The 22,316-nt window shown below is 38.1% G+C and overlaps 1 protein-coding gene across 3 annotated transcripts in view; it reads right to left on the reverse strand.

Annotated features, from left to right (window-relative positions):
- Window positions 1-1,936: 1,936 nt before the first annotated feature.
- myos.L (myoskeletin L homeolog) overlaps window positions 1,937-22,316 on the reverse strand; it is a 29,298-nt gene continuing 8,918 nt past the window's right edge. Inside the window, exons 2-13 of one of the 3 annotated variants that reach the window (XM_018224212.2) lie at window positions 11,971-12,036; window positions 10,756-10,820; window positions 10,018-10,093; window positions 9,483-9,632; window positions 8,953-9,107; window positions 7,390-7,515; window positions 6,836-7,089; window positions 6,581-6,749; window positions 5,526-6,188; window positions 4,637-4,774; window positions 4,487-4,547; window positions 1,937-4,315 (exon numbers count right to left, since the gene is read on the reverse strand). In XM_018224212.2, the coding sequence (XP_018079701.1) occupies window positions 3,849-4,315; window positions 4,487-4,547; window positions 4,637-4,774; window positions 5,526-6,188; window positions 6,581-6,749; window positions 6,836-7,089; window positions 7,390-7,515; window positions 8,953-9,107; window positions 9,483-9,632; window positions 10,018-10,093; window positions 10,756-10,820; window positions 11,971-12,036 (2,390 nt within the window). In that variant the 3' untranslated portion in view covers window positions 1,937-3,848. 3 annotated transcript variants of the gene reach the window in all.

Raw genomic sequence — 22,316 nt, forward strand, 5'->3', positions numbered from 1 at the left:
ATAAAACAATAAAAAAAAAAATAATGAAAACCAATTGAAAAGTTGCTTAGAATTGGCCATATATATAACATACTAAAAGTTACCTTAAAGATGAACCACCCCTTTAACAGCAATATTACACATGTTGTAGCATTTGGAAAATGTTGAGGTATCTAGAGTAGAGGTATAAGTTATCTTATCAACTCCTGGGACCACCGGGAGTTTTCCTGGTATCCCGGTGGGCCAGTCCGACACTGTATATCATGGTATGGGATCAGTTATCTGGAAACTTGTCATCCAGAAAGCTCTGACTTATGGGAAGGCTTTCTCCCATAGACTCCATTTTATCCAAAGAATCCAAATTATTTAAAATGATTTCCTTTTTCTCTGTAATAATAAAACAGTACCTTGTACTTGATAAAGATCCAAAAGGGAAGAAAAAAGTGTTTTTAGTCCTGTTAACTCCTGCCAGTCTTACTTCAGTCTCTCAATTGTAAAATTGTTTCACAAAAAACAGATCAGCACCTCTGGCAACGGAGAAAACAAACAACAAAAATAAAAGGCAGAATATAGTGTAGTATTCCATTGCCAGAGGTGCTGATCCATTTTTGTGAAATGTTGTACTTGATCCAAACTAAGATAAAATTCATTCATATTGGAAGCAACCCCATCCTATTGGGTTTTTTAATGTTAAAATGATTTTCTAGTAGATTTAGGGGATTATTTACTAAAATCTGATTTTATCTCATTATTTTAATAAAAAAACACATCCAAACTCCAATAAACGATTTGACCTTATTTATTATTTAAAAAGGTCAAATTAATCGGTTCGGGGAAAAATCCAAAACAAACATACGAAAAATTGTATAGTACAATTCTTTTCATATGATTTTTTTGGGCTAAACCACAATTACTTCCAATTAGGATAGGGACATCTGCAAATTACTTTTACACAAGCTCGGCATGTTTGCAGATTTTCGGAATCAGGCTTTTTGCAGCATCAGTCTTTAATAAATCTCGAAAAATTCAACTTTTTTTTTTAAAAAAATGAAAAATTTTAGATTTTGTATAATTTGTATATTTTGTATAATTTTCGCTTCATTTTTTCACAAATTTTCTCATAATTTTTTCATAAATTTTTTCATTAATCCCTTCTCATTCTCTTCTCTTTTATTTTTCTATTTTTCCTTACTTAAGCTTTATGATTACTTAAGCTTTATGATTATTAAATATTTCAAATATTATTATAATTAAATATTTCAAATATTTTTGTTTTTGTTAAGCAAGCCCTTCTTATGTGACCTTTATAGGAATATATTGCAGTCTATGGAACCATTATGTAAATAAGTTTTCAAACCACCATGTGCTTTCATTGATTGTGTTGCTCTTTGTGATTGGTCACAGCCCCTATTTAACCTGTGTACAGTGGTGTGCCATTTAACCTATGAGTAAGTGCCCCAACAGGCACGAAACACGTAGTATGAAGTTCCAAATTACAGAAAGACCCATTATCCAGAAAACCCCAGGTCTTGAGCATTCTGGATAAGAGGTCACATACCTGTATTGAGATCCCAGTACCTAAAACAGTGTACTGTTTAATTCATTCCTCAGTCCTGCCTGATTTGTTTTTGTGTAAGGATAATAAATCTTCTTGTATCTGACCCACTCTAAATTCATACTGGTGGCTATAAAAGGATTAGGGTTTTCAAAAGTGTTCACATGTTTAACTGTTTAAAATTTGCTGTAGTAGTTGGCATGCGTGTTCTAATTACATAAAAAGACTGCTGATCTGGAGAACCTCAGAGCCCTCAAATTCTGGATAAAAACTGTAAATGTAGAAGGGTTTAAGATCTGGTTTTGTTTCAATACATGAAACAAAAATGATCAAAACTGGTGCAAAATATCTACAAGCATTAATATCTAGAACAGGATAAGATAATTATGAACAGTAACAATGTCAATGGAATAGTGGCAATTATTTCATTGTACAGTATGTGATAATATATATTTCATTATTGGTTTCTCTGCAACAATAGTCTTATTCAGATGTTTGTTTTTATTTACCTTCTTCTTGATTTGTATTTACTAAACAATAACATTTTAAGGACAAATTTATCAGAAATGGACATCCCCTTGCTTTGCCATAGAAAACATCAATCGATTTACAAATGATAAATGTGGTATTATATTTCCCCTAGAAGGCGGTATAATATATCAATGATTTTTTGTATTACAGAGTCATCCCATCTTTAGAAATGTTGTTCTAAAAATATAAAAAATGGGCTAACAATGGGATCAGCCACATTCAGCTCAGCACATGGGTGACCAAATCAGGCAGAGATCCTCTCTTTAAGACCTTGGTAGAGGAATGGTCTTAGGGTGCATGGCCATCTTAAATTACAGGCGTTAAGGAGATCCATTTAATATTGAGGTGTTTGCATCCGGAATGTGCTTGGTAGCTATAGTGTCATACTATTCACAGAAATAATTTGGTTGGGGATATAATCCTATCTATAACCCGGGGAGTAGACTTTACCAAACTACAGTGTAGAACCATCATTAAATAAATTATATAGTGCACCTGTCACATTTTGAAGCAGGTTTCACCAAATTTTTTAAAAACTTTGCATTGTATATCTGCATAGAAATATTAACACTAATGGTATGCCTTGTAGTCATGGCTAGGGCTGCCCTAAGTGTTGATAGCATGCTAGCATGCTGGCCAAAATTACCTTCAGCCCTTGGCTTACTCAGTATGCTATCATATAATTGTAGCTCCTTCTTATAAAAGAAATAATCTGTGGGGCAAATACAGTTACTGTTTAGTGATGCCCCAGAAAAAGTGGTGCAGTACCCCCCAAAGACAGCTCTGACCATGTCTGATACAGAATTAACTGATCCTCTACCACACAAAACATTTGTAATGCTGGGTTACTAAGACATATATGGTGGGGGAATGTAATAAAATTCAATATGTGTAATGTGAATATGAAATTATGAACCCTCAAATGTATGTAGTGTCCCATCCATCAGGGAGAAGAAGATTGCAAATGTTATAGTTTGAACTAGGCTGTAGTGTATGTAATAACTCTTTTTTCTGAAAAAAAACCAAAAATTACATATCCTCCAAAAACATAAGCCACCTTCAAGCACATCATAAAAATGCAGTGCAATAAGTAATGAACATTGCTACTTAAGAAAATGGCAATTACTGTTCTTATTTTGCAAATTAGTTTTGCATTGACAACTTTTAATACATTCCCCTAATAGAGCATCCCAAGTGTTGGGGGCCTACCATTAATATGGAGTTGATGGCAGAGGAGCGATGACATTGAGAATCCGAACAAACCTCTTTAAGAATTTTAAATCCAATAAATATATTTGTATTTTAAAAACAGTTTATATTTGCTAAAAGTGCCTACCGAACTCAAGTCTTTGGATACAACTGGGTTTCATATAGCAGGAGGAGGGGGTAGGTTTATCTTGCAGAAATTTAAATTAAAATGGAACACAATGAATGGCGTTATTTTGTTTGTACATACTGCATAACAAGAAGAGATTAGGCACTTTTCCTGGTTGCACAGATTCTTTTCCAAAACATACTTCCTTTGTTAAGAAATTACATTTATTAAGAGGTGAATCCACTCTCAACAAGCTATGTTCTGTATCAGAGCAAAGGCAGTGCAGCATCTGTGGTCATCTCCTTCACAATCCAACCTACGATGTGTTATGGGATTCAGCAGCATATTGCACCTTTTTTTTATCCCCAGCTAGCAAAAGCTTTCCTCAGAAAGAAAGATTATCTTCCTTTCATGCTGGTTATTGCATTGGGGGTGATATTTTTGGATGTGTTTCCTTTGTCCTCAGTTTTACCACTGCTCTACCATTAAATCAATCATTCTGTTAATACTTAAATCTGGAGAGTCAAAAATGTCAGTAGAGAATATACTTGAACCAACAGGACTGCCAGGTCCAAAGTTGGAAGCTGATCCTGAGGTCAAAGCTTCCAGCCAATCTGCTGGGTCAAAGGGAGCAGAAGATGAAGATGTAGATGAAGGGGAAGGTGACAAATCATGTTCGTGGTGCTCTGGTGAAGAAGGTATCTCAATCTGATCAGGAGCAAATATAACAGATAGATTATCCTGACCAGAGAGAAGGTCGTAGTGCCCAGAAACAGGGAATTCAAGAATACTCGAGGAGACAATAGTTGAAGCCACTGGAGGTGCATCACTGCAGCAGTAAAGTGGCTTTGAAAAATGTCCATGTTGAGGTACGAGGGCTGCTGAACTGTGGTGCTCTATCATGTTGGAAACTGGATCTATGTGCATTAATTCATCTGAAAAAAAGACACAATTCATTTGAACGAATCTAGTCATTAAAAACATGACAGAGGCAGCATCATAGTTTAGTTTTTTATGGTCTATGGGAAAAAAACAAGAGTTCTGTAGAACTGAATATAATATCGACTCTAGTTTATAGCTATTCTATATAAGGCTAGTGTCTTTACCTGTGCACATGAGATGCTCCTCCTCCTCCAGTATGTCCTCAATGGACTCACAGAGGGCCATCTGAGAACAAACAAATACAGATTCTGATTCTGTGCCTAGGATTCATGTCATGGAGATATTTATATTTCACTTCATAGTGTTCTCTGTACCTGGGCCTTCTGAATGGCTTCCTGTAACTCCTCTTCAAAAGAACGTGGCTTCTGAACTGGGCTTTCTGGGCTTGCTGTAATCTGCATGGGGAGCTCAAAATCTTGCCCTATTAAGTCACAGGAAGGAGGGCAGAAAACCTAAGAAGAAAGTAAAATGTTTTTAAAACTAAGGAGTCAAGTAAATTATCATAAACTAAACATTCTTAATGCATAGTATGGCTATCTACATGCTAATAAGAAATTATAATCATGCTTTTTCAATTACACTGAGAGTAAAATGAAATTGTTGAAGTCCTTTTTCTCATTACAGTACAAACTTGTTGCCAAGTACAGAAGTTTTGTGTAAACAGCCATCACCTTCTCTCCCAAATGTCAGCAGCTGATACTTCCTGTCTGACTACTGCTTGTTATAGGATTCTATAATGAATGGTGAATGCTACCAGAGCTCATCTGAGAGTGAAGACAAAACTGCTCTACAGGTATCAAATGTACTTGGGACGTTTCAATACTGGACTTGGAGCAAAAGCATATTGTAGTAAATAAATGGTTGAGTAAATATCACAGCATTTTAACCTCTAGTGATCTATGTATTGGAATGGAAGATGTGGTCGTCAACTCCCTTCTAATGTGGTAAGGCACCACACCAGCTACTAATATAATATTAATGACATATTTTTGCTATATGAATACATTTGGAAAAAGTGTTTCTTTTCCAAATATTAAACATTTTGGTAGGACTTTGCAAAAGGTGGACATCCCCTAAAAGAAAATACTAACTACTAACTTTTATATCAGAAGTCCAATGTTACCTTTTTTAGAAGGTCTAGTAAAGTAACTTCTACAGCTCTCTGAGACTAACATGTACATTTTCCATTCATTTGTTTCTTACCATATAAGTTTCATTTAGATTTGCGTTTATTTGTGGTTCCTGAATAGGTGGTTTCAGTTCTGTTCTGTCATTGCTGATAGTGTATAAAAACGGTGTCTCTTCAGTCTGTGCTTTTGCACAGCAGGACGTTGGAGAAGTTCTATCAACCTCTTGTTTAATGTGTACTCTGGAGATTAATTTTTCTTTCTTGTGCCTGTTTTTTAATCGCTTGTGCATTTCAAGTTCGACTCTAAGGTCTTCAGCCTGCTTTTGTTCCTGCTTTAATTTCCAAGTCAAGTTCTCAATCACCTTCTGCTTTTCCATAAGAACATGGTCATCCTCAATATCTTGCATGGGTGTGTCCTTATCTTGTACTGTCGCAGGCATTTCAGTGCTCTCTGGCATACTACAGGCTGTCTCTGAGGTCTCCTGAGGGACCTCACCAGAGGGTGGAGATGGTACCGTTTGAAAGGTGCAAAGAGTGGGAACAGTGCTGTCACATACTGACTGTTTTGGAAATGCCGACAGTTCAATGATAGGTGTCATCAAACCTGCGCTTTGAATTGGGGCTGGAATGGTCTTTGCACGGGGGATTTGATAGGGCCTTAATCTTTCCAGTAAGGATGGCTTTGTACCTGAGACTGGAAGCCCTCGCTTGCGTAAATGCTGACGGAGTTCTGATACCTGTTGACATAAAAATGCCATTGCTATTCAGCTTCCATTGTATGAACCAACAAACCAAGGTCTCTAAATTGTATGTTCTCATAGAGTTTGTTATTATTTAACTGTCAAAGAACAAGTTTAAAATTAATATAATAGTAGTATCTCTCTATCCCTTTCCAAATTACATTTAGAAACTAATTACAATTTTTTTATGGCATTAACTCAAGTGTATGATAAACTTTGTATGTATCCATATTATTAGCATTTTGCTTTTGAGGCAACATTTTTTTATCACACTTTCTTCAACAATCAAATTTCACTCTTACTTCCAAAGGTTTGATATGTAATGTACATTAATGTGACCAACAGTATACAAATGATTTAAAGATCTTAGACTTGTTTATTTCACTCACTGTTAGGTCATCAATGTTTGCTGGTAGCATCTCTGTTTTCATAGGTGATGGCACCGTTGAAGTAGGGGCAGTTGTTACAGCTGCTGTACCTGGTGCCGGTGAGAGATTTATGGCTGGGGCACTGGATGGTGGTGCTCCTGTGAAACTAATCACTTGATCCGCTGGGATGCTGTAAAGAATGGAAAAAGTTTGGTTCACATGAAAGGTTGATTTGAATACACTGTAGTTGTCAATACCTAAAGGATGAGGAAATACCTTGTGGTTAGGGGGTGCACTGTTTGGACACAAAAAGTTGGGTTTTGCTGTTGGTTGAGTATTTGCAGTTGTAAGAAGATCTGTTGCTGTTGCAGCAATCGGGAATAGGCCGCATCCATGGCTACAGGTGCCTTCTCTGTCTTCTGATCCGGTGGAATGTATTGGTGATACTTTAACTTCTTTACCTTTGGCTTGGTATCTTTGGGCTTTTTTGGCCTTTGGATCTTTCCCACATCAGAAGGCTTAACCGTGACCTAAAAATGGCCAAGCAATTAACACCTTCTTTAGTTTAAGCAACTAAATCCAATGTGCAAGATTTGTTTAAGATTATAGGGCAATCCATTTATTTTTGATCCATTAAAAAAATCAGTATTGAAAAGAGGGGGAATAAAGAATCTACCGAAGGAGAAAAACTTGAGGTCATTACCATTACTCAACATTTTGTATTCTATTAAGCTTCCTCTATTACCTTGAGTAGCACTAGCTAAGCACCACCAAGCTTTTACATGGAAGCTGTTTAATCTTGCAGTTGTAACAATAACAAAACCAGTTACCTTGGGTACAGTGGATGAAGCCTGGGTGGGGTTATGGGTGGCTGGCCTACTGGTCACCAAAGTCTCAGCCTCCGTTACTGTTCTCACATTTGGCTGGTTGACCTCAATTATTTGGGGAAGATCCAGCTGGAATAGTACAATAGCCAAATCATGTCTAAACTTGGAATTACTCCTGATTGCTAATAACAACAGGGGATGTAGGTACTTCATATGGAAAAATAACACACCCAGTATTATTATTACTATTATTATCATGTATTTTAATTGAAAAGGGAACAGCGTGGTTGAAATTTCATAAAGAAGTGAGAATGGTAGAAAACGTAAATGAGTATTAAGACCTTTGCACAAAGCTTTTTAGATTACATGCTATTCATTTAAGCATTTGCCAATCCCTTTTCCACTCAGCCAAGCTATTTATATTTTTAGATTGTAAGCTTTACAGAACAGAGAACTCTTCTAGGGTTGCCACCTTTTGCTGCCGCTAACGGTGCCAGGGGGGGCGGGCCGATGATATCAAGAGGCGGGCCGGTGACATGACAGGGGCGGGATGTTGACGTTCTAGGACGGACCTGTGACATCAGGGGTGGGGCTATAATGTGGGGATTGGTGATTGGCCGATCACTGCGTCAATCTCAGGTAGTATTATTATTATTATTTATAACGTTATGTCTTTCAAAAGAAACTGTGAGTCACTGGAGGGACTTGATTCTGACACACAGCCAAATGCACTAGCAAGGTATCAAATGTAAGAGTTCATATGGCTGGGCCTCCATATGCAACTTACTTTATACACTCAACATGTTTTATGTAAAAACTCCACACATTATGCCAGAGTCTATATTTTACTATGGTTATGCCTCTGGTTAATTGGGTCAACATTACCAACATTCTCAACATATAGACATGCTCTTTTTAAGATAAATGTCAGCGCCCTTGAAATTCTAAGGAAATCTACTAATGTCTACTAACTGAGTTGGAGTTATATCTGGAACAGGGTCAAATCTATTAAAATGAGTATACACATGTAATATTGCTTATGCATCATGTATCTATATATAAACATTATATAGTGTTTCTTTATAACAAGTGTTGTACATTTTTACAATACACTAGTAATAGTACAGATAGGTAAACAAAAATTGCAATAAATAATCTGTTAGTGCTACAGTGTCAAGTGCAATCGCGAAGTGCAGCATTTTTTCCTCATGATAGGCAGTTCTGGTGCCAGGGGATGATGCACTTGATGCAATTGTGGCTGATGCATTAAAATCGATGCAGTTGCACTTGCAACTTAACGCAATTTAGCTGAAACTTACCATAGCAGATGCCATCATTTTTACTATTTTGTGTTAGAGTAATATGTGTATATCTGATTTTTTGCCACGATGCTCTGCAGCAATTGACACAGGCGCTATGGTAACCCTGGTACTACCATTAGTAGCTCCAGGGTTCTCACAGCAGCCTTTGTTAATAGGCCCAACTGTGCTCTATTTGGAACAGGAAGAATTTTTCACATTTAATTGTTGAATGGCATTAATCCATCCTGAATTGGCCATACTGTACCTGGAACACGGTGTTGGTAGATGTTGGGGAAAGATTCAATGAGAGACCCGGGGAAGGTGCAAAGCGAGGTGACGAAGAAGTAGAAGATGAGCAGGAGCTGCTGATGTCGTCCTCAAATGAAAATGCATCGGAGGATGGTGAGATCTGGAGCTGGTCTATAGAGATACAGTAGATTATGGATTCTTTAGACAAGGCATGTACTCACATATAATACATATATATTAGCATATAAAATAATCTAGGACCAATAACTTTAAATTCTAATGTTGTATTCACTTTAAAGCATATTTAGTAAAAACAACAGCTGCATTCAAGTTTGTAGACAGCTGCTTCACGTATAATTATATATAAACAATTACATACTACTAAAACTTTAGGAAGCAGTGACACAAAATACTCTAAATGAACTAGTTGCAAGTCATTCAGCCAACCTACACCAGTTACACTTTCCTCCAGAAAGATATTCAGATAAATGTACATTTAGTCTAGATGCCCATCTCGATCTATATTTACTAGCACTGCTACCTCACCCTTCATTCCTTCCTTCATGCCAGTAGCTAGTGGAAGTATATTCTTCTTCACTAGTTCTAAAGGTCCAGGTCGATGAAGGATCTTTTCATTCAGATCTTCAGCCAAGCGAGCTTTTTTCTCTTTAAGTTCATCAGACTCAACTAGTGCATCTAAATACAACAAAAGGTAGTAAAGCTGTCAAATTGCAAGTATGCAATAGCTTAGGCATATCACTAGCTTTTAAAATAGGTGCATGGTTGTAAAATGCCATTGACTATGTACTGGCACTCATATAGAGTAGTGTTGTATGCATTTGTTGCATTCGTTGTGCCTACTTATGGGCATGAAACACAAGGTGCTAAAGCATCATGGCATAAGGTAGCCCTGTATCTAACCTTATCTTGGCCAATAAATCAAATGACTAGTAGTAGCTATTCGTATTTGTTGTAAAGGGAAGTGAAGAATTTCCCAAAATATATTTCAGATGGGTGAAATAACATCTGTGCTAATTTCTCTCTGCAACTAACCACCCAGCGAGACAAAAATAAATCCAACCTTCAGGAAAATGCATCTTCAAAGCTGCCACTTTGTGGAGCTTGTTCTGGCCCTTGATTTTCATGAAGTCTTCAACCTTTAAAAGAAAAAGAAATCATTTTATGAATTCATTCCTCCACTACCTTTATATACTGTATCTGATAGTAAGAGATGTAGGTTAGAAGATGAGTAGTGATGGGCAAATTTGGGGCGTTTCACTTCACGATAAATTTGTGAATTTTCCGCGAAATTCGCGAAACGGTAAAAAATTTGCGAAATGGTGCTGGCATCTCGTTTTTGACGCCGGCGTCCTTTTTTTTGATGCGGATGCACATTTGCTGGCGAATTTTCGTGGCGGTTACGCAAATTTATTTGCCGGCGGCAAATCGCGGAATTCACAGCAAATTCGCCAATCACTAAAGATGAGCCAAGTCCAGGAAGCATTTAAAGGAAATACTCAAGCTAGAATATAGAGACACCACTATAGTCCATTATGCCCAAGTCCAAGTTATGATCTGTTATTGATTCAAAATGCAGCTAAAATTCAAATAAAATAATTTTTTTGTATAATAATAATTAATACTTGTTACATTGCATAGGTATCACATTGCACAAGGGCAGTTACCCATAGCAACCAAATAAATGCTCATTGAAAAATAGGAGGCATGGTTAAGAAATGAAAAAGTGTATAGAAATCATACGATTCAGTTCCAGTTAGATTATCTGTAGGGTTATATGAGTTAAGTTTGATATACTTACTTTGTTTTGTCCCAAATTTCCATTTTGTTCTGGGAAAGGTGCAGGTGTTTTTTTGACCACTGGGGCTGCAATAATCAAATAAAAGTATTTAATCCATCTATCTATGATCTTGATTTTTAACCTTGGGTCCTCAAATGTTGGCCTACAAATCCCAACATACTTAATTCCCTCATTAAGGGGTTTATTTACTAAAATCAGAATTTTTCTCATATTTTAAAAAAAAACCACAACCAAACTCCCAGGACCAATTTTAGCTTATTTATTAATAAAAAACTTGATTTAATCGGTTTGCGGAAAATTTTGATAAAGTTGAGTGAAAACCTGAATTGCTCAAATTTTTTGGTCTTTTTCCCGAATTGCTGGATTATTCCAGGCTTTTTTTCTGGAATTGCTCAAATTTTTTGTGTTTTTGCCCCAAATGCCCAAAAAAAATCAAATTTTAGGGCTAAACCCAGTGCAGACTATGAAAACTTGAGGGAAGTGCCTCGCCCATTGATTTAAACAGGACTTTGAGAGGTCTTTTTGCAGCATCGGGGTTTAATAAATCTTAAAAGATTTTGAGATTTCACAACTCGCTTTTTAATAATTAACCCCCTAAATGTTGAAGAGTTATGGGAGCAGTATCCCAGCAAAGTTTGGGGACCCAAGGTTAAGGAACAGGCTTCTATGGTTTTAACCAAAAAAAAAAAACAAGATCAAAGTAATCAAAATAATTAAAGGAATATGCCTGTAGCCAAGAAATGTTAACACTATTTTACAGTGTTCGGGTATTCTCAGACCATGACTAAGGAACTAAATTGTGGACATCTGGATTATTAACACCACCCACACTCTCTGTACCCTCTTTAGATACTAAAATAAGTATGTCTTGGACTTACATTGACTGCAAATATACAAATAAAATAAAAATGTATTAAAATAGCTTGTGCTCTGTGATAGCAATATATATTCCCAATTCAGGCTCCATCTGGTCTTTATCTAGAACCCCTCAATCCCTAGGAAGGGGGTATGAAGGCAAAACATATGACATTAATATGAGCAATTCTTATACATGTGCCCCAATCTATTGCTTCCATTTTCGAATGGATCAATTTTTTACCAAACCTGATCAGCGCCCAAGAAAAACATGTATTTTACAATCATTGCATTAGCGGATCACCAGATGGGCAATGTCTAATCTGTTCCCAAAAACTGCAATTCATAATGATAACTCACATGGGATCAGGTTGCGCTCAGACATTTGTTCTTGAGATCGCCGGTGCTGCATTCTCAGCTGAAGCACTGGAAAGAGAATTGTAGTTTGAATAAATAGAAGGACACTTACTTTGAAATACTGGAGATAAATGTAATGAGCTTGGAAATACAGCAAAATGGCTTTTTCTGCCCTAATAACATATTTCTTAATGTTAGTCTGCGACAGCTGATGCTATAAATTAACTTTTCTTCTACAGTCTACTTTGGTTTGCCTCTTTCATTGCTAGACCATCTGGATAGGATGACGATAGATAGAATAGATGGCTTTTAGGGGTGGACCAGTGATGTCAGGGTGTAGAGCACTGAAGTCATGGACCTTGTTTTTACACGATGGCCCATGATTGGCCGAGTTACGCATCGATCAGGGCAGAGTGCTGTCAGGTTTCCAGACTTCTGAAATCCAGTAGTTTTGGATTGTGGATTTGATTACTGCCGTAGACAGGTTTCAGGTGCAGGGATCTAGGGGTGGCATACTGTTATTTTGTAGTGATGGGCGAATGTGCGCCGTTTTGCTTCGAAAAAATTCGTCATTTTTGACGCCGGCGCCCGTTTTTTTCGCCGCCAGCGAAATTGTATTTTTTTACGCCGGCTAATTTTTGCCGGCGAATTTTCGCGGGCGTTTCACGAATAATCGCACAAATTCGCGCCTGGCAAATTAATTCGCCCATCACTATTATTTTATACTATTTGGTCTATAACTTCCAGAAATCCTCAGTAAGGTAAATTGTTGCCAAGATCCTTAAAGCCAATATCAAATATGGCTTTGTGTGTCTCTGGGACTCCAAAGAAAGAAAGGTTCAGTAGCTGTTGATCTATAACTCCCAGCAATCCTCAGTAAGGTACATTTTTGCCAAGGTTCTATAAACCAAAATCAAGTATGGCTTTGTGTGTCTCTGGGATGTCAAAGGTCTCCAAAGAAAGAAAGGTTCAGTCTACACAAATCTAAACACCTCTCCAAAGACATTTTACAAAGACAAATGACTCCATAAAAAAACATTATAAGTATATGCAAAGAATTTTAAGATGTTACATTTTTTTCCCATCCAGTGATGGCCACAGCAACAAATCCCCTCTTCTTCGAGGCGACAATCTCTCCGAAGTTTCCTCGTGAAGAAACTTCGGGGGACTTCGGAAAACGAATCGCCGCGCGTGCCTTCCCCCAGGCGATTTTCACTTTAACTGGCTGAGGGTAGGGGGAAGGCACTTTGGAGAGATTGTCGCCCCGAAGAAGAGGAGATTTGTCGCTGGGGAGACTAATCTCCCCAAATCTGCTCGTGTGGCCAGACCCTTAAAAGTGTAGCATGAATGGATACATGAGTATAAAGCAAACAGAATGATATGCAAAGAATTTTAAAATGTTAATTTTTTTCCCATCCAGTGATGGATTTTCACCACTGAAGAAAGAACCTGTTTTTGTTTTTTTAAAATATTTCTGCTAAATACAGTATTCTTCTTGATTGCATTCAGAGAAATGTGGTTCAGGCAGTATAGAGTTTTAAGTCTTTACCCAGGAAACCTGAACTGTAAACCCCCTGGGGTGCAAGTGTGGCCTTTGAAACCTTATTCTGAAATGCAGTGAAACCATTTCTGCTGCCAATGGGGATACCGCAAGTAACAACCCAGGTGTGTTTTTAAGTTCCATTGCCACCCCTGCCTGGTTGGGTTTCACTGTAGCATTTTTCTATAGGTCTGGGATGACATGGGAGGCAGGAGGGGACATACTAACAGTGGGTCATGTTCTATTTCGGGGGCGGTTTCATGCTCCGAGCAGTTGCTCCTGGCTGATGTTTGTGCTGAGCAGCTGAATGATTTTAAATGACGGCTAGTTCTATTTATTTCAGTAATCTGAGAGGGCATATCTCACAACGCACTCCCTTTTGCTTCACTCCCCTACCTCCAAAACACACAGAGCAATTAAAAACAAAATACAATTATTGTTATCCTTTTTATATAGCACTGACATTTTTATCCAACACTTTACAGAGATTGTTCATCAGTGCCTGTCCCAGTGGAGCTTACAATCTAAGGTCCCAATTAGTGATGGGCGAATCGTCAATGGACGTCAAAATAATTTTGACGCGCATCAATTTCGACACAATCGATCATTTTATACACGTGACTATTTTGTCCAAATGCATTAAAGTTAATGGGCGTCTGAATAATCTAGATGCGCAGCAATTTTTTAGTGTGCGACGTGGCGGATTTTTTTGCTGGCGAATTTTCATCACAGTTTCACTAATTTATTTGCTGTTGGCCAAACACAGAAATTTGCCTCAAATTCGTCCCAATCACACACACTATGGTCAGGCCCCTGTAGCAGAAACACCATGCAGCCCTACAGCACTTTCTATTGCCATCATTCAAACCATTCAAACCAAACAATGGGTCACATATGGTAAACATATGGTCACTTTCCAATAGAGTAGTCACAGTCAAATAGTGCAGTCTACTATGAATCATTATCATCACAGAGCAACATTTTGCAGATGGGATGCAGGTAATGGGATCCATTATCCAGAAACCTAATATCCAGAAAGATTTTAATTAAGGGAAGCTCATCGCCCTTAAACTCTGTTTCAGTAAAATAATTCTAACTTTTAAAAAATGATTTCCTTTTTCTCTGCAATAATAAAAACAGTACCTTGTACTTGATCCCAGCTAAATATATATTTAATGGAGGCAAACAATCCTATTGGGTTTATTTAATATTTAAATGATTTTTTACTAGACATAAGGCATGGTGATTCAAACTACAGATGGTGATCTCTTATCTGGAAAACCCTAGGTCCTGAGGATTCTGGATAACAGGTTCCATACCTGTATTCAGTACACTGGGCAAGGTCCATTTTTAAAGCATGCTGCATCATTAAATGGATTCAGACTGTCTGCTTTCCTAGCACCTTTTAGCACATGGGTATTTTTTTAATAATGCATTTATGATCAATTGAAATGTGCAGAGGAAGGAGTGGGAAAATAGTTATTATGTGCCAGTTAATGACCCCACTAGGTCTGAGAGGTGAGCCACTACTTGGCCCCACGGCTGTTTGTGTAAGGTTCCCATGTGCTGCAACACATCTGACTCCTATCTACTGATGAATATTTAGATTTAGGCTTTCACTTATAAGTAAGAATGCACCTTGAGGTTTTGGGTTGCACTTGACAGATGCTACAGCCTATAATGCAATCTACTGGAGTGGTCTGGGGGGATGAATTAATGCTTGCCTTGTTACACCCCTGGTGCACTCCTCCAATAAACTACAGGGAATGGGACACAGCAAAACAGTAATTTAAGGCTATTACAGTTGTTCTGCACATTTCTGTCAACAAATGGTACTGCTGAACATACCATATTGTTCTATTCTAGGCAAATGACTTAGACACCCAAGTGGTTGCAGAACTACAATTCCCAGCACCCCTTCTACAACATATAAAGGCTCATTTACCAAAGTAGCGATAAGCGTAAAATGCAAAGTTTGGAAACAAGTCACCATTATTTTTTTAATCTACAATGCATTACTTTCAGCCAGAAGTCTAGTCTCATTACAGGGGCCCAGTAAACAGAATGCAGTGCAACTGTGGTTGGCCATTCATCAGTAAAGACCGATTTGCATCAGTGCAGTGGCTCTCAAGTTATGCTGTGCATTTTACTTTTACAGCAAAAAAAACCCTAATAAACATGAATAGAGAGCTTAGGCCACCACTGGCACAATGTCCCCACTTATGAGCCAACACTGTGGACAGGCAGAGCCAGTGACAGAGAGGAGAGGGGCAAGTCGAAAAAGGGGAGGCTGCTATTATCCTTCAGCGGGTATGGAGAAAGGTGCAGTGTTTCTATTGTCCATTGACTTTTATGTTTTTAAAGGCCTTTTACTCCTTTAGGGTCAGGTCACACAAGCAGATTCAGAGAGCTTAGTCACCCCAGCGACAAATCTCCTCTTCTTCGGGGCAACAATCTCTCCGGAGTTTCCTCGCGAGGATACTTCGGAAAACGAAGCGCTGCGTTTGCCTTCCCCCAGGCGATTTTCACTATAGCCAGCAGAGGGCAGGAGGAAGGCAGTTTGGGGAGATTGTCTCCTAAAGAAGAGTAGATTCTGCCTGAATCTGCTCGTGTGGCCAGAATGGATACATGAGTATAAAGCAAACAGAATGATATGCAATTTAGTGGAATCTGTGCTTGAGAGATTAGGGATAAAGTAATAGATCTGCAAATATTATAGAGAATAGAATTTAGCTGATGGAACATTGTGGGAAGGTGGGAGGTAATATTTCATTATGACCCATGGTCAGGCTCAGATTGGGATTCAAAGGAGGCCTTGACATTTCAAGTACACAATAGTGGCCTACAGGACCAATAAATAGTGACTATCTATGGCAACAGCAGCCCCTCTGGCAATGTGGACCTAATTAAAATACTCCTTAAAAGGCTGTTAAAAAGCAGATTATTCCATTATATTAGAGGCCTAATTCAAAATACTCCTTAAAAAGAGTATTCCGTCATATTAGAAAGAACGTGAGAGAGGCAAGTGTCACACTATCCTGTGTTTATAGTTTTAAGTTGTGCTGGGAGGGTAGAGCGTGTTTTGCATGACATTCTGTATGATGAAGTCTTGTACAATTCTACAAACATTCTGACAACTGACCAATCCCCAATCAATATTAAAAATATGGAATTTGATATCTGTCCTGGTATGTGAGGGGAATCCTGGCTAATCCCGGGGAGAGAAAAAAAATGCCTTTAAAAAAACTCCAGTGAGGTAATTGTGCAGTGTTCAGTTGCGGCCAAGTCAGGGTTTAAGCAGATCCGATGGCACAGGTGCCCCTTCCTGATTGACAAGCCCAACTTGCAACTGTCTCTCAAGAGATGACATCACTAGACAGCAGGGACAGTGACTTGCTACAGAATGCCACCAACCAAGAGGGAGGCTTTAGTATGGCCGAAGAGCAACAAGTCAGATATACAGATATATTACATATAGCCGAATATTTCTTGTTGTCCCTACTGTAATACATTGATTGTGAATGTCAATGTTATCAGTGCTCTCATTGCTTTCATGTTGGTTGCTGTCCCAAGGGTTTTTCTTTAAAAATGCACAAAATGAAACAGACTCTTTTTTTTGTTCTGTAAGATGCAATATAGTATTTCGTTGCGAGCACTTCTCTTGCCTAACTAAATTACAGATGTGTTTTTTGCCTTCCTCTGGATCAACTGGCAGATAGGTAGTTAATAAAAAAAAAAAAAAAAAAGTTGAACTCGATGGACATGTGTCTTTTTTCAACCTTACCTACTATGTTACTATGTTACTATGTTACTATGTTACTTTTATATGGCAAACCGCATAGAGAACAACTGATGATGCCATCTCAGAAATTGTAATAAAGGTATGGGATCTGTTATCCAGAATGCTCAGGACCTGAGGTGTGCCAGATAACACCCAAGGTCTAATCTTTCCATAATTTGGATCTTCATACCTTAAGTCTACTAGAAAATCATTTAAACATTAAGGGGCACATTTACCTAGGGTCGAATATCGAGGTTAATTAACCCTCGATAGTCGACCGTCGAAGTAAAATCCTTCGACTTCGAATATGGAAGTCGAAGGATTTACCGCTATTCCTAATCCTTCTAACCGAACGATTCAAAGGTTTTTAATCCATCGATCGAAGGATATTCCTTCGATCATAAAATTGTTAAGAAGCCTATGGGGACTTTTAGTTCGAAACGTTCAGTTCGAAACGTTCAATTCGAAGTCGAAGGTCGTAGTCAAAGGTCGAAGTAGCCCATTCGATGGTCGAAGTAGCCAAAAAAAACATTCGAAATTCAAACTATTTTTCCTCTATTCCTTCACTCGAGCTAAGTAAATGGGCCCCTAAATAAACTCAGTAGGATTATTTTGCCTCCCATAAGGATTAATTATATCTTAGTTGGGATCAAGTACAAGATATTGTTTTATTATTACAGAGAAAAAGGATATCATTCTTAAAAAATTGGATTATGTGGATAAAATGCAGTCTATAATTCAGAATTTTCTGGATAGCAGGTTCCCGGATAACAGATCTTGTAATTAGTAATAACAATTCTAAAGGGAACAAGCAGAGTTCAGGAGGGAACCCATTTCTGGAAGCCATAGATGATACATAATATGAAAGTGAAAGGAAGAAAACTGAGAAGGAACCTAGGAAAGCATGAGATATTTATAGAAGGGGTATAAATCCATGGAATATCCTTTGTGCTGATAGTATAGGGGTTAATTCAGTAAAAGAGTTCTAACCGAATATACCATTTAATGAATAGAAATTTCAATGATAATTGAAACTGTGCTTTGTTCTTTTAGGTGTAGGTTATTAAACCACTCTTGTAACTCTTGTAATACTTTTGCAACTGACTATAGTACTATTTTAAGACTAAAATTACCTTAGGTGTCAGCTATTGCTCGGCAGGTGCTACTTGTGCACTCAAGAGAATGCAGCATAGGTCATACAGTATTGATTTACCTGTTTGGTTCACATGACATAATACTTTCTCCAAATGCTAGCGTTTATATTCATGTTATTTGCTACTAATACAAGGCCCATACATCCGGGAATACTAGATGATCAAGAAGTGTAAAGTCTTGGTTCATTTATGTAAAGGAGCAGCTTTCTTGCCAGTTACAAGATCCCAGGGCTGAGTGCACCCAGCAGAATAACAGGGTGTGCCGTGCAATCTTATCCTGCTGCATTGCTGCACTTTCTATACGACTGCGCAAGGGACCTGCTATTGAATCCTCTGCACCTGCATATAATAAATTATCTCTCCTGTCTAAGGCCCTCTGGTAACTGGCTCACAGAAACCCATCCGGAAAGGTCAGTTTGTCTTTTACTGATACACTCTGTATCATGATCAATTATATATCCACATAACAAAATAAGTCAGGATGCAGAAGCTTTGCACTGGTCAGTTAAACAGCACTTGCCCAGAGCACTGCCTATTAATGAAGGCATGAGAGCATTGACGCCCCTTACTCCCACAGTTCAGTTACAGTACAGAATTTCTATGACTTGATCCTTCCTTCGGCTCTGTCAGCTGAGCTTAATCCTATATTTCAGCACCCCTGGACACACCAGGTTTTCAGAGATCGCTGCAGGCAGTTTGGGAACTTGGGGACTAATAGCAATTGTGTGTAACTGAGTTTCTACTTTCTGAATTGGGTCACTTTACATAATGGAAATGACCAGAGCTTGCTGTTGTGGGCAATGCCAAATATGTGACGCTTGCTGAAATATGAAGCAAGGCACACTTGCATGTATTACGTCAAACAGGCCGGTTAGAACTAGCCGTAGCATAGTTAGATAGAAAAGCAAGCAAAGGACAGGAACATTTTGCAGTTTCTCCAACTGAAACACAGTATTAAGAGAAAAAATATCCAATATTTAGATCTTTAGAGTTCTCTTTTGCTTTTAGAAGAGTTCTTCCAAGTACACACAAGCAGATAAAGTCACCCTAAACTAAATCGGCATTATCTCCCAGTATGTAGGGTTCACACAACTAGTGATGGGCAAATTTATTCGGCAGGCATGGATTCATGGCGTATTTCCGTTCTGCAAATATTTTTGAGAAACTGCCGTGGAAAAATTTGCTGCGACAAAAAGATTGTTGCATGTATCAAAATGATTTGGACACCCATTGACTTTAATGTATTTGGACAAAAGAGTCGAGTGTATAAAAATTGAGACTCATGTCAAAATTGTTGCACATGAAAATAATAAAGTTTCACTAGGAGTTTTGCTAATTTTTGGCCGAAGCGAAATAGGACAGATTCGCCCATCACTACACACAACCTGAATTCATCAGCTAAACAGATGCATTGGATGGTGACCTTATCTAATTGTTTGGGTAAATACTAACCAATCAGATGGGGCCCTGTTTTAGTTGATTTATCTAGTAGCGCATGCAACTAAAATACTCAATGATCTGAAAATACAGTATGTTCCCAGTAGTGATGTGTGCGTTGAGCAGAAATTTGCTTTGACCCATGGGTTGACCCTGGTTGGGCAGGTTGGGGTTGAAATTTGCCCAACCGTTGTGGGTTAGGATTGGGCGTGGGTCAGGTAATTGTATAATTCTTGGTGGTACCTCACTCCAAAAAGTATTAGGGTTTTTTTCAACAGAGTAAATGGTGCCGTCAAGGCCACAACACATTCAAGATCAGCATACAATAAAGATAACTCTGGAGAACCACAGCAAGTTCAGTTTGTTTATTCCATCACAACATGTTTCGGATAAACATTTCCTTCATCAGGATGTGGGTCGGATTGGGGAAGTAAACTCTTCCACTGCTTCCGAATATTTCCTGACTTGGAACCAGAGGCGCACTCAGAATTCGCGTACAGTACATAGTGGGAAAGCACAGGTACAGGTTGGGTGCGGGTCCTACAAAACAGAACCTTGTATTTGACCCCAACTAATATACAATGAATCCTTGTTGTAGGCAAATTGGGTTTATTTAACTTTTAAATTATTTTAGTAGACTTAAAGTATGGAGATCTAAATTACAGAAAGACATGTTATCTGAAAACCCCAAGGTCCCAAGCATTCTGGATAATAGGTCCCATACCTATATTTCCACCAAACAGTATATATTTTTTTTTTTCAGTATAGTAAGCCTACTTTGCATTGATCCCAAGAGAGTCTGGCAAACTCTTCCATGCAGAGTCCTCTGCATTACATACAATTAAATGGCTTTGTTGCTGCTCTCTATTTTAAATTGTCGCAGAATACTTTGCATCTATCAAAGTATTTGGGCATCGATCAAGTATTTGGGCAAAATCCTTCGACTTCGATATTCGAAGTCGAAGGATTTTCCTTCCCAGTCGAATATCGAGGGTTAATTAACCCTCGATATTCGACCCTTGATGAATTTGCCCCTAAAAGTTAACTCAAAGGTGAACAACCCCTTTAAGGAGAGACTTGCCTAAACCAACAGAATGAGAGGGACAGCAGGAACATAAGGTAAAAGAAAATATGGCATAACTACCAAAATCATAAAATTTGGTTTGAAAAAAAGTTAATAGATCATTAAAGGGTCAGTATCACTAAAAGAAATGGTGTATAAAAGGAAAAGCAGTCGGAATTAATATTTTTAAGATTTTTGTTGTCTCTTTAACTAGAAAAGTCCATAAAATGGTGCCAATTAATCTAAAGGCCTAATGTTTTTCCAGAAGACAAGTACCAGGTGAAAGTTGGGCATCTAATGTATAAGAATGTTGCTAATTGTTGCTTTTTTTTCAAGAAATAGAATATAGCCAATCCATGATTTAGAATCTAAGAATGTAACTTATCAGCCAGTGAATGAGACCTATAAATTATGTTGCTGAATTTGCCTGTCCCTGACCTGTAGGCAGCAGTGCCAAAGGGAATCAAACCGCAATTCTGCAAAGAACGTTCCTTTTTATATTGTAAGATCCTGCTGCAAACCACAACAGAGGCATTTTCTATAAATTGCAGTAGAACAGCCTCATCAGCTTCATTGTGTACAATATTGCACATCAACGTAAATGTGCCATAAGTATACTATACAATAATGCTTGGAACTATCACTTGATGCTTCCCTATCTGATAGAAAACAAACGAGACAATCCTAATGTATGTTAAATCTCATTGTGAAATATTCGAAGTATTCTAATGCTGGGAGTTCACAACAGCTGCGAGTCTAAAAGTTAACATCTTAACATAAAATGCTCACGCCGTGACCCAGAAAGAACCCTGTTTTATCCACAAGGAGACCCTGCATTCCTTCCTTTTATTAATCCTCCGAATTCCATGATCTGGCTACATATGTATGTCCCATGCACACGGCCTGCTGTGATATGAGTTTCATCCCGTTTGGATTAAAGTGGACATTTGCTTTAAAGGGTGTCCAAATGCTGAGCAGCAGTTGGTGAGTTTAAGGCTAAGACATTTGTTTTGACACCCACAAAACAACAGCAGGGCAGCGTTGGCATTAGTATTCTGTTTCCAAACAGACAGACAGTAATGCTGACGAAGTCTGGGAATTCAGAAACATCAGTGGAGATTTTAATCTCGTCTGTCAAAAAGGGGCTTGGGACCTAAATCCAAAATATAAATCTAAAATGGGCAGAACACGCCTTTCGAATAAAATGAATCTGTTTCAATGAAACCGATCCCCAAGAATGATTCGCCTAGGATGGCTACCCAGCTCCAACCACTATTATTGCGCCCTCACAATATTTATAATAACTATAAAGTCACAAAAGACTCCAGAAGTACTCATTAAATACAGGCCCTGCTCCCAGGCATAGGGAAGTAA

The sequence above is a fragment of the Xenopus laevis genome, chromosome 7L, assembly GCF_017654675.1.
Source record: "Xenopus laevis strain J_2021 chromosome 7L, Xenopus_laevis_v10.1, whole genome shotgun sequence".
NCBI classification, from domain to species: domain Eukaryota; kingdom Metazoa; phylum Chordata; class Amphibia; order Anura; family Pipidae; genus Xenopus; species Xenopus laevis.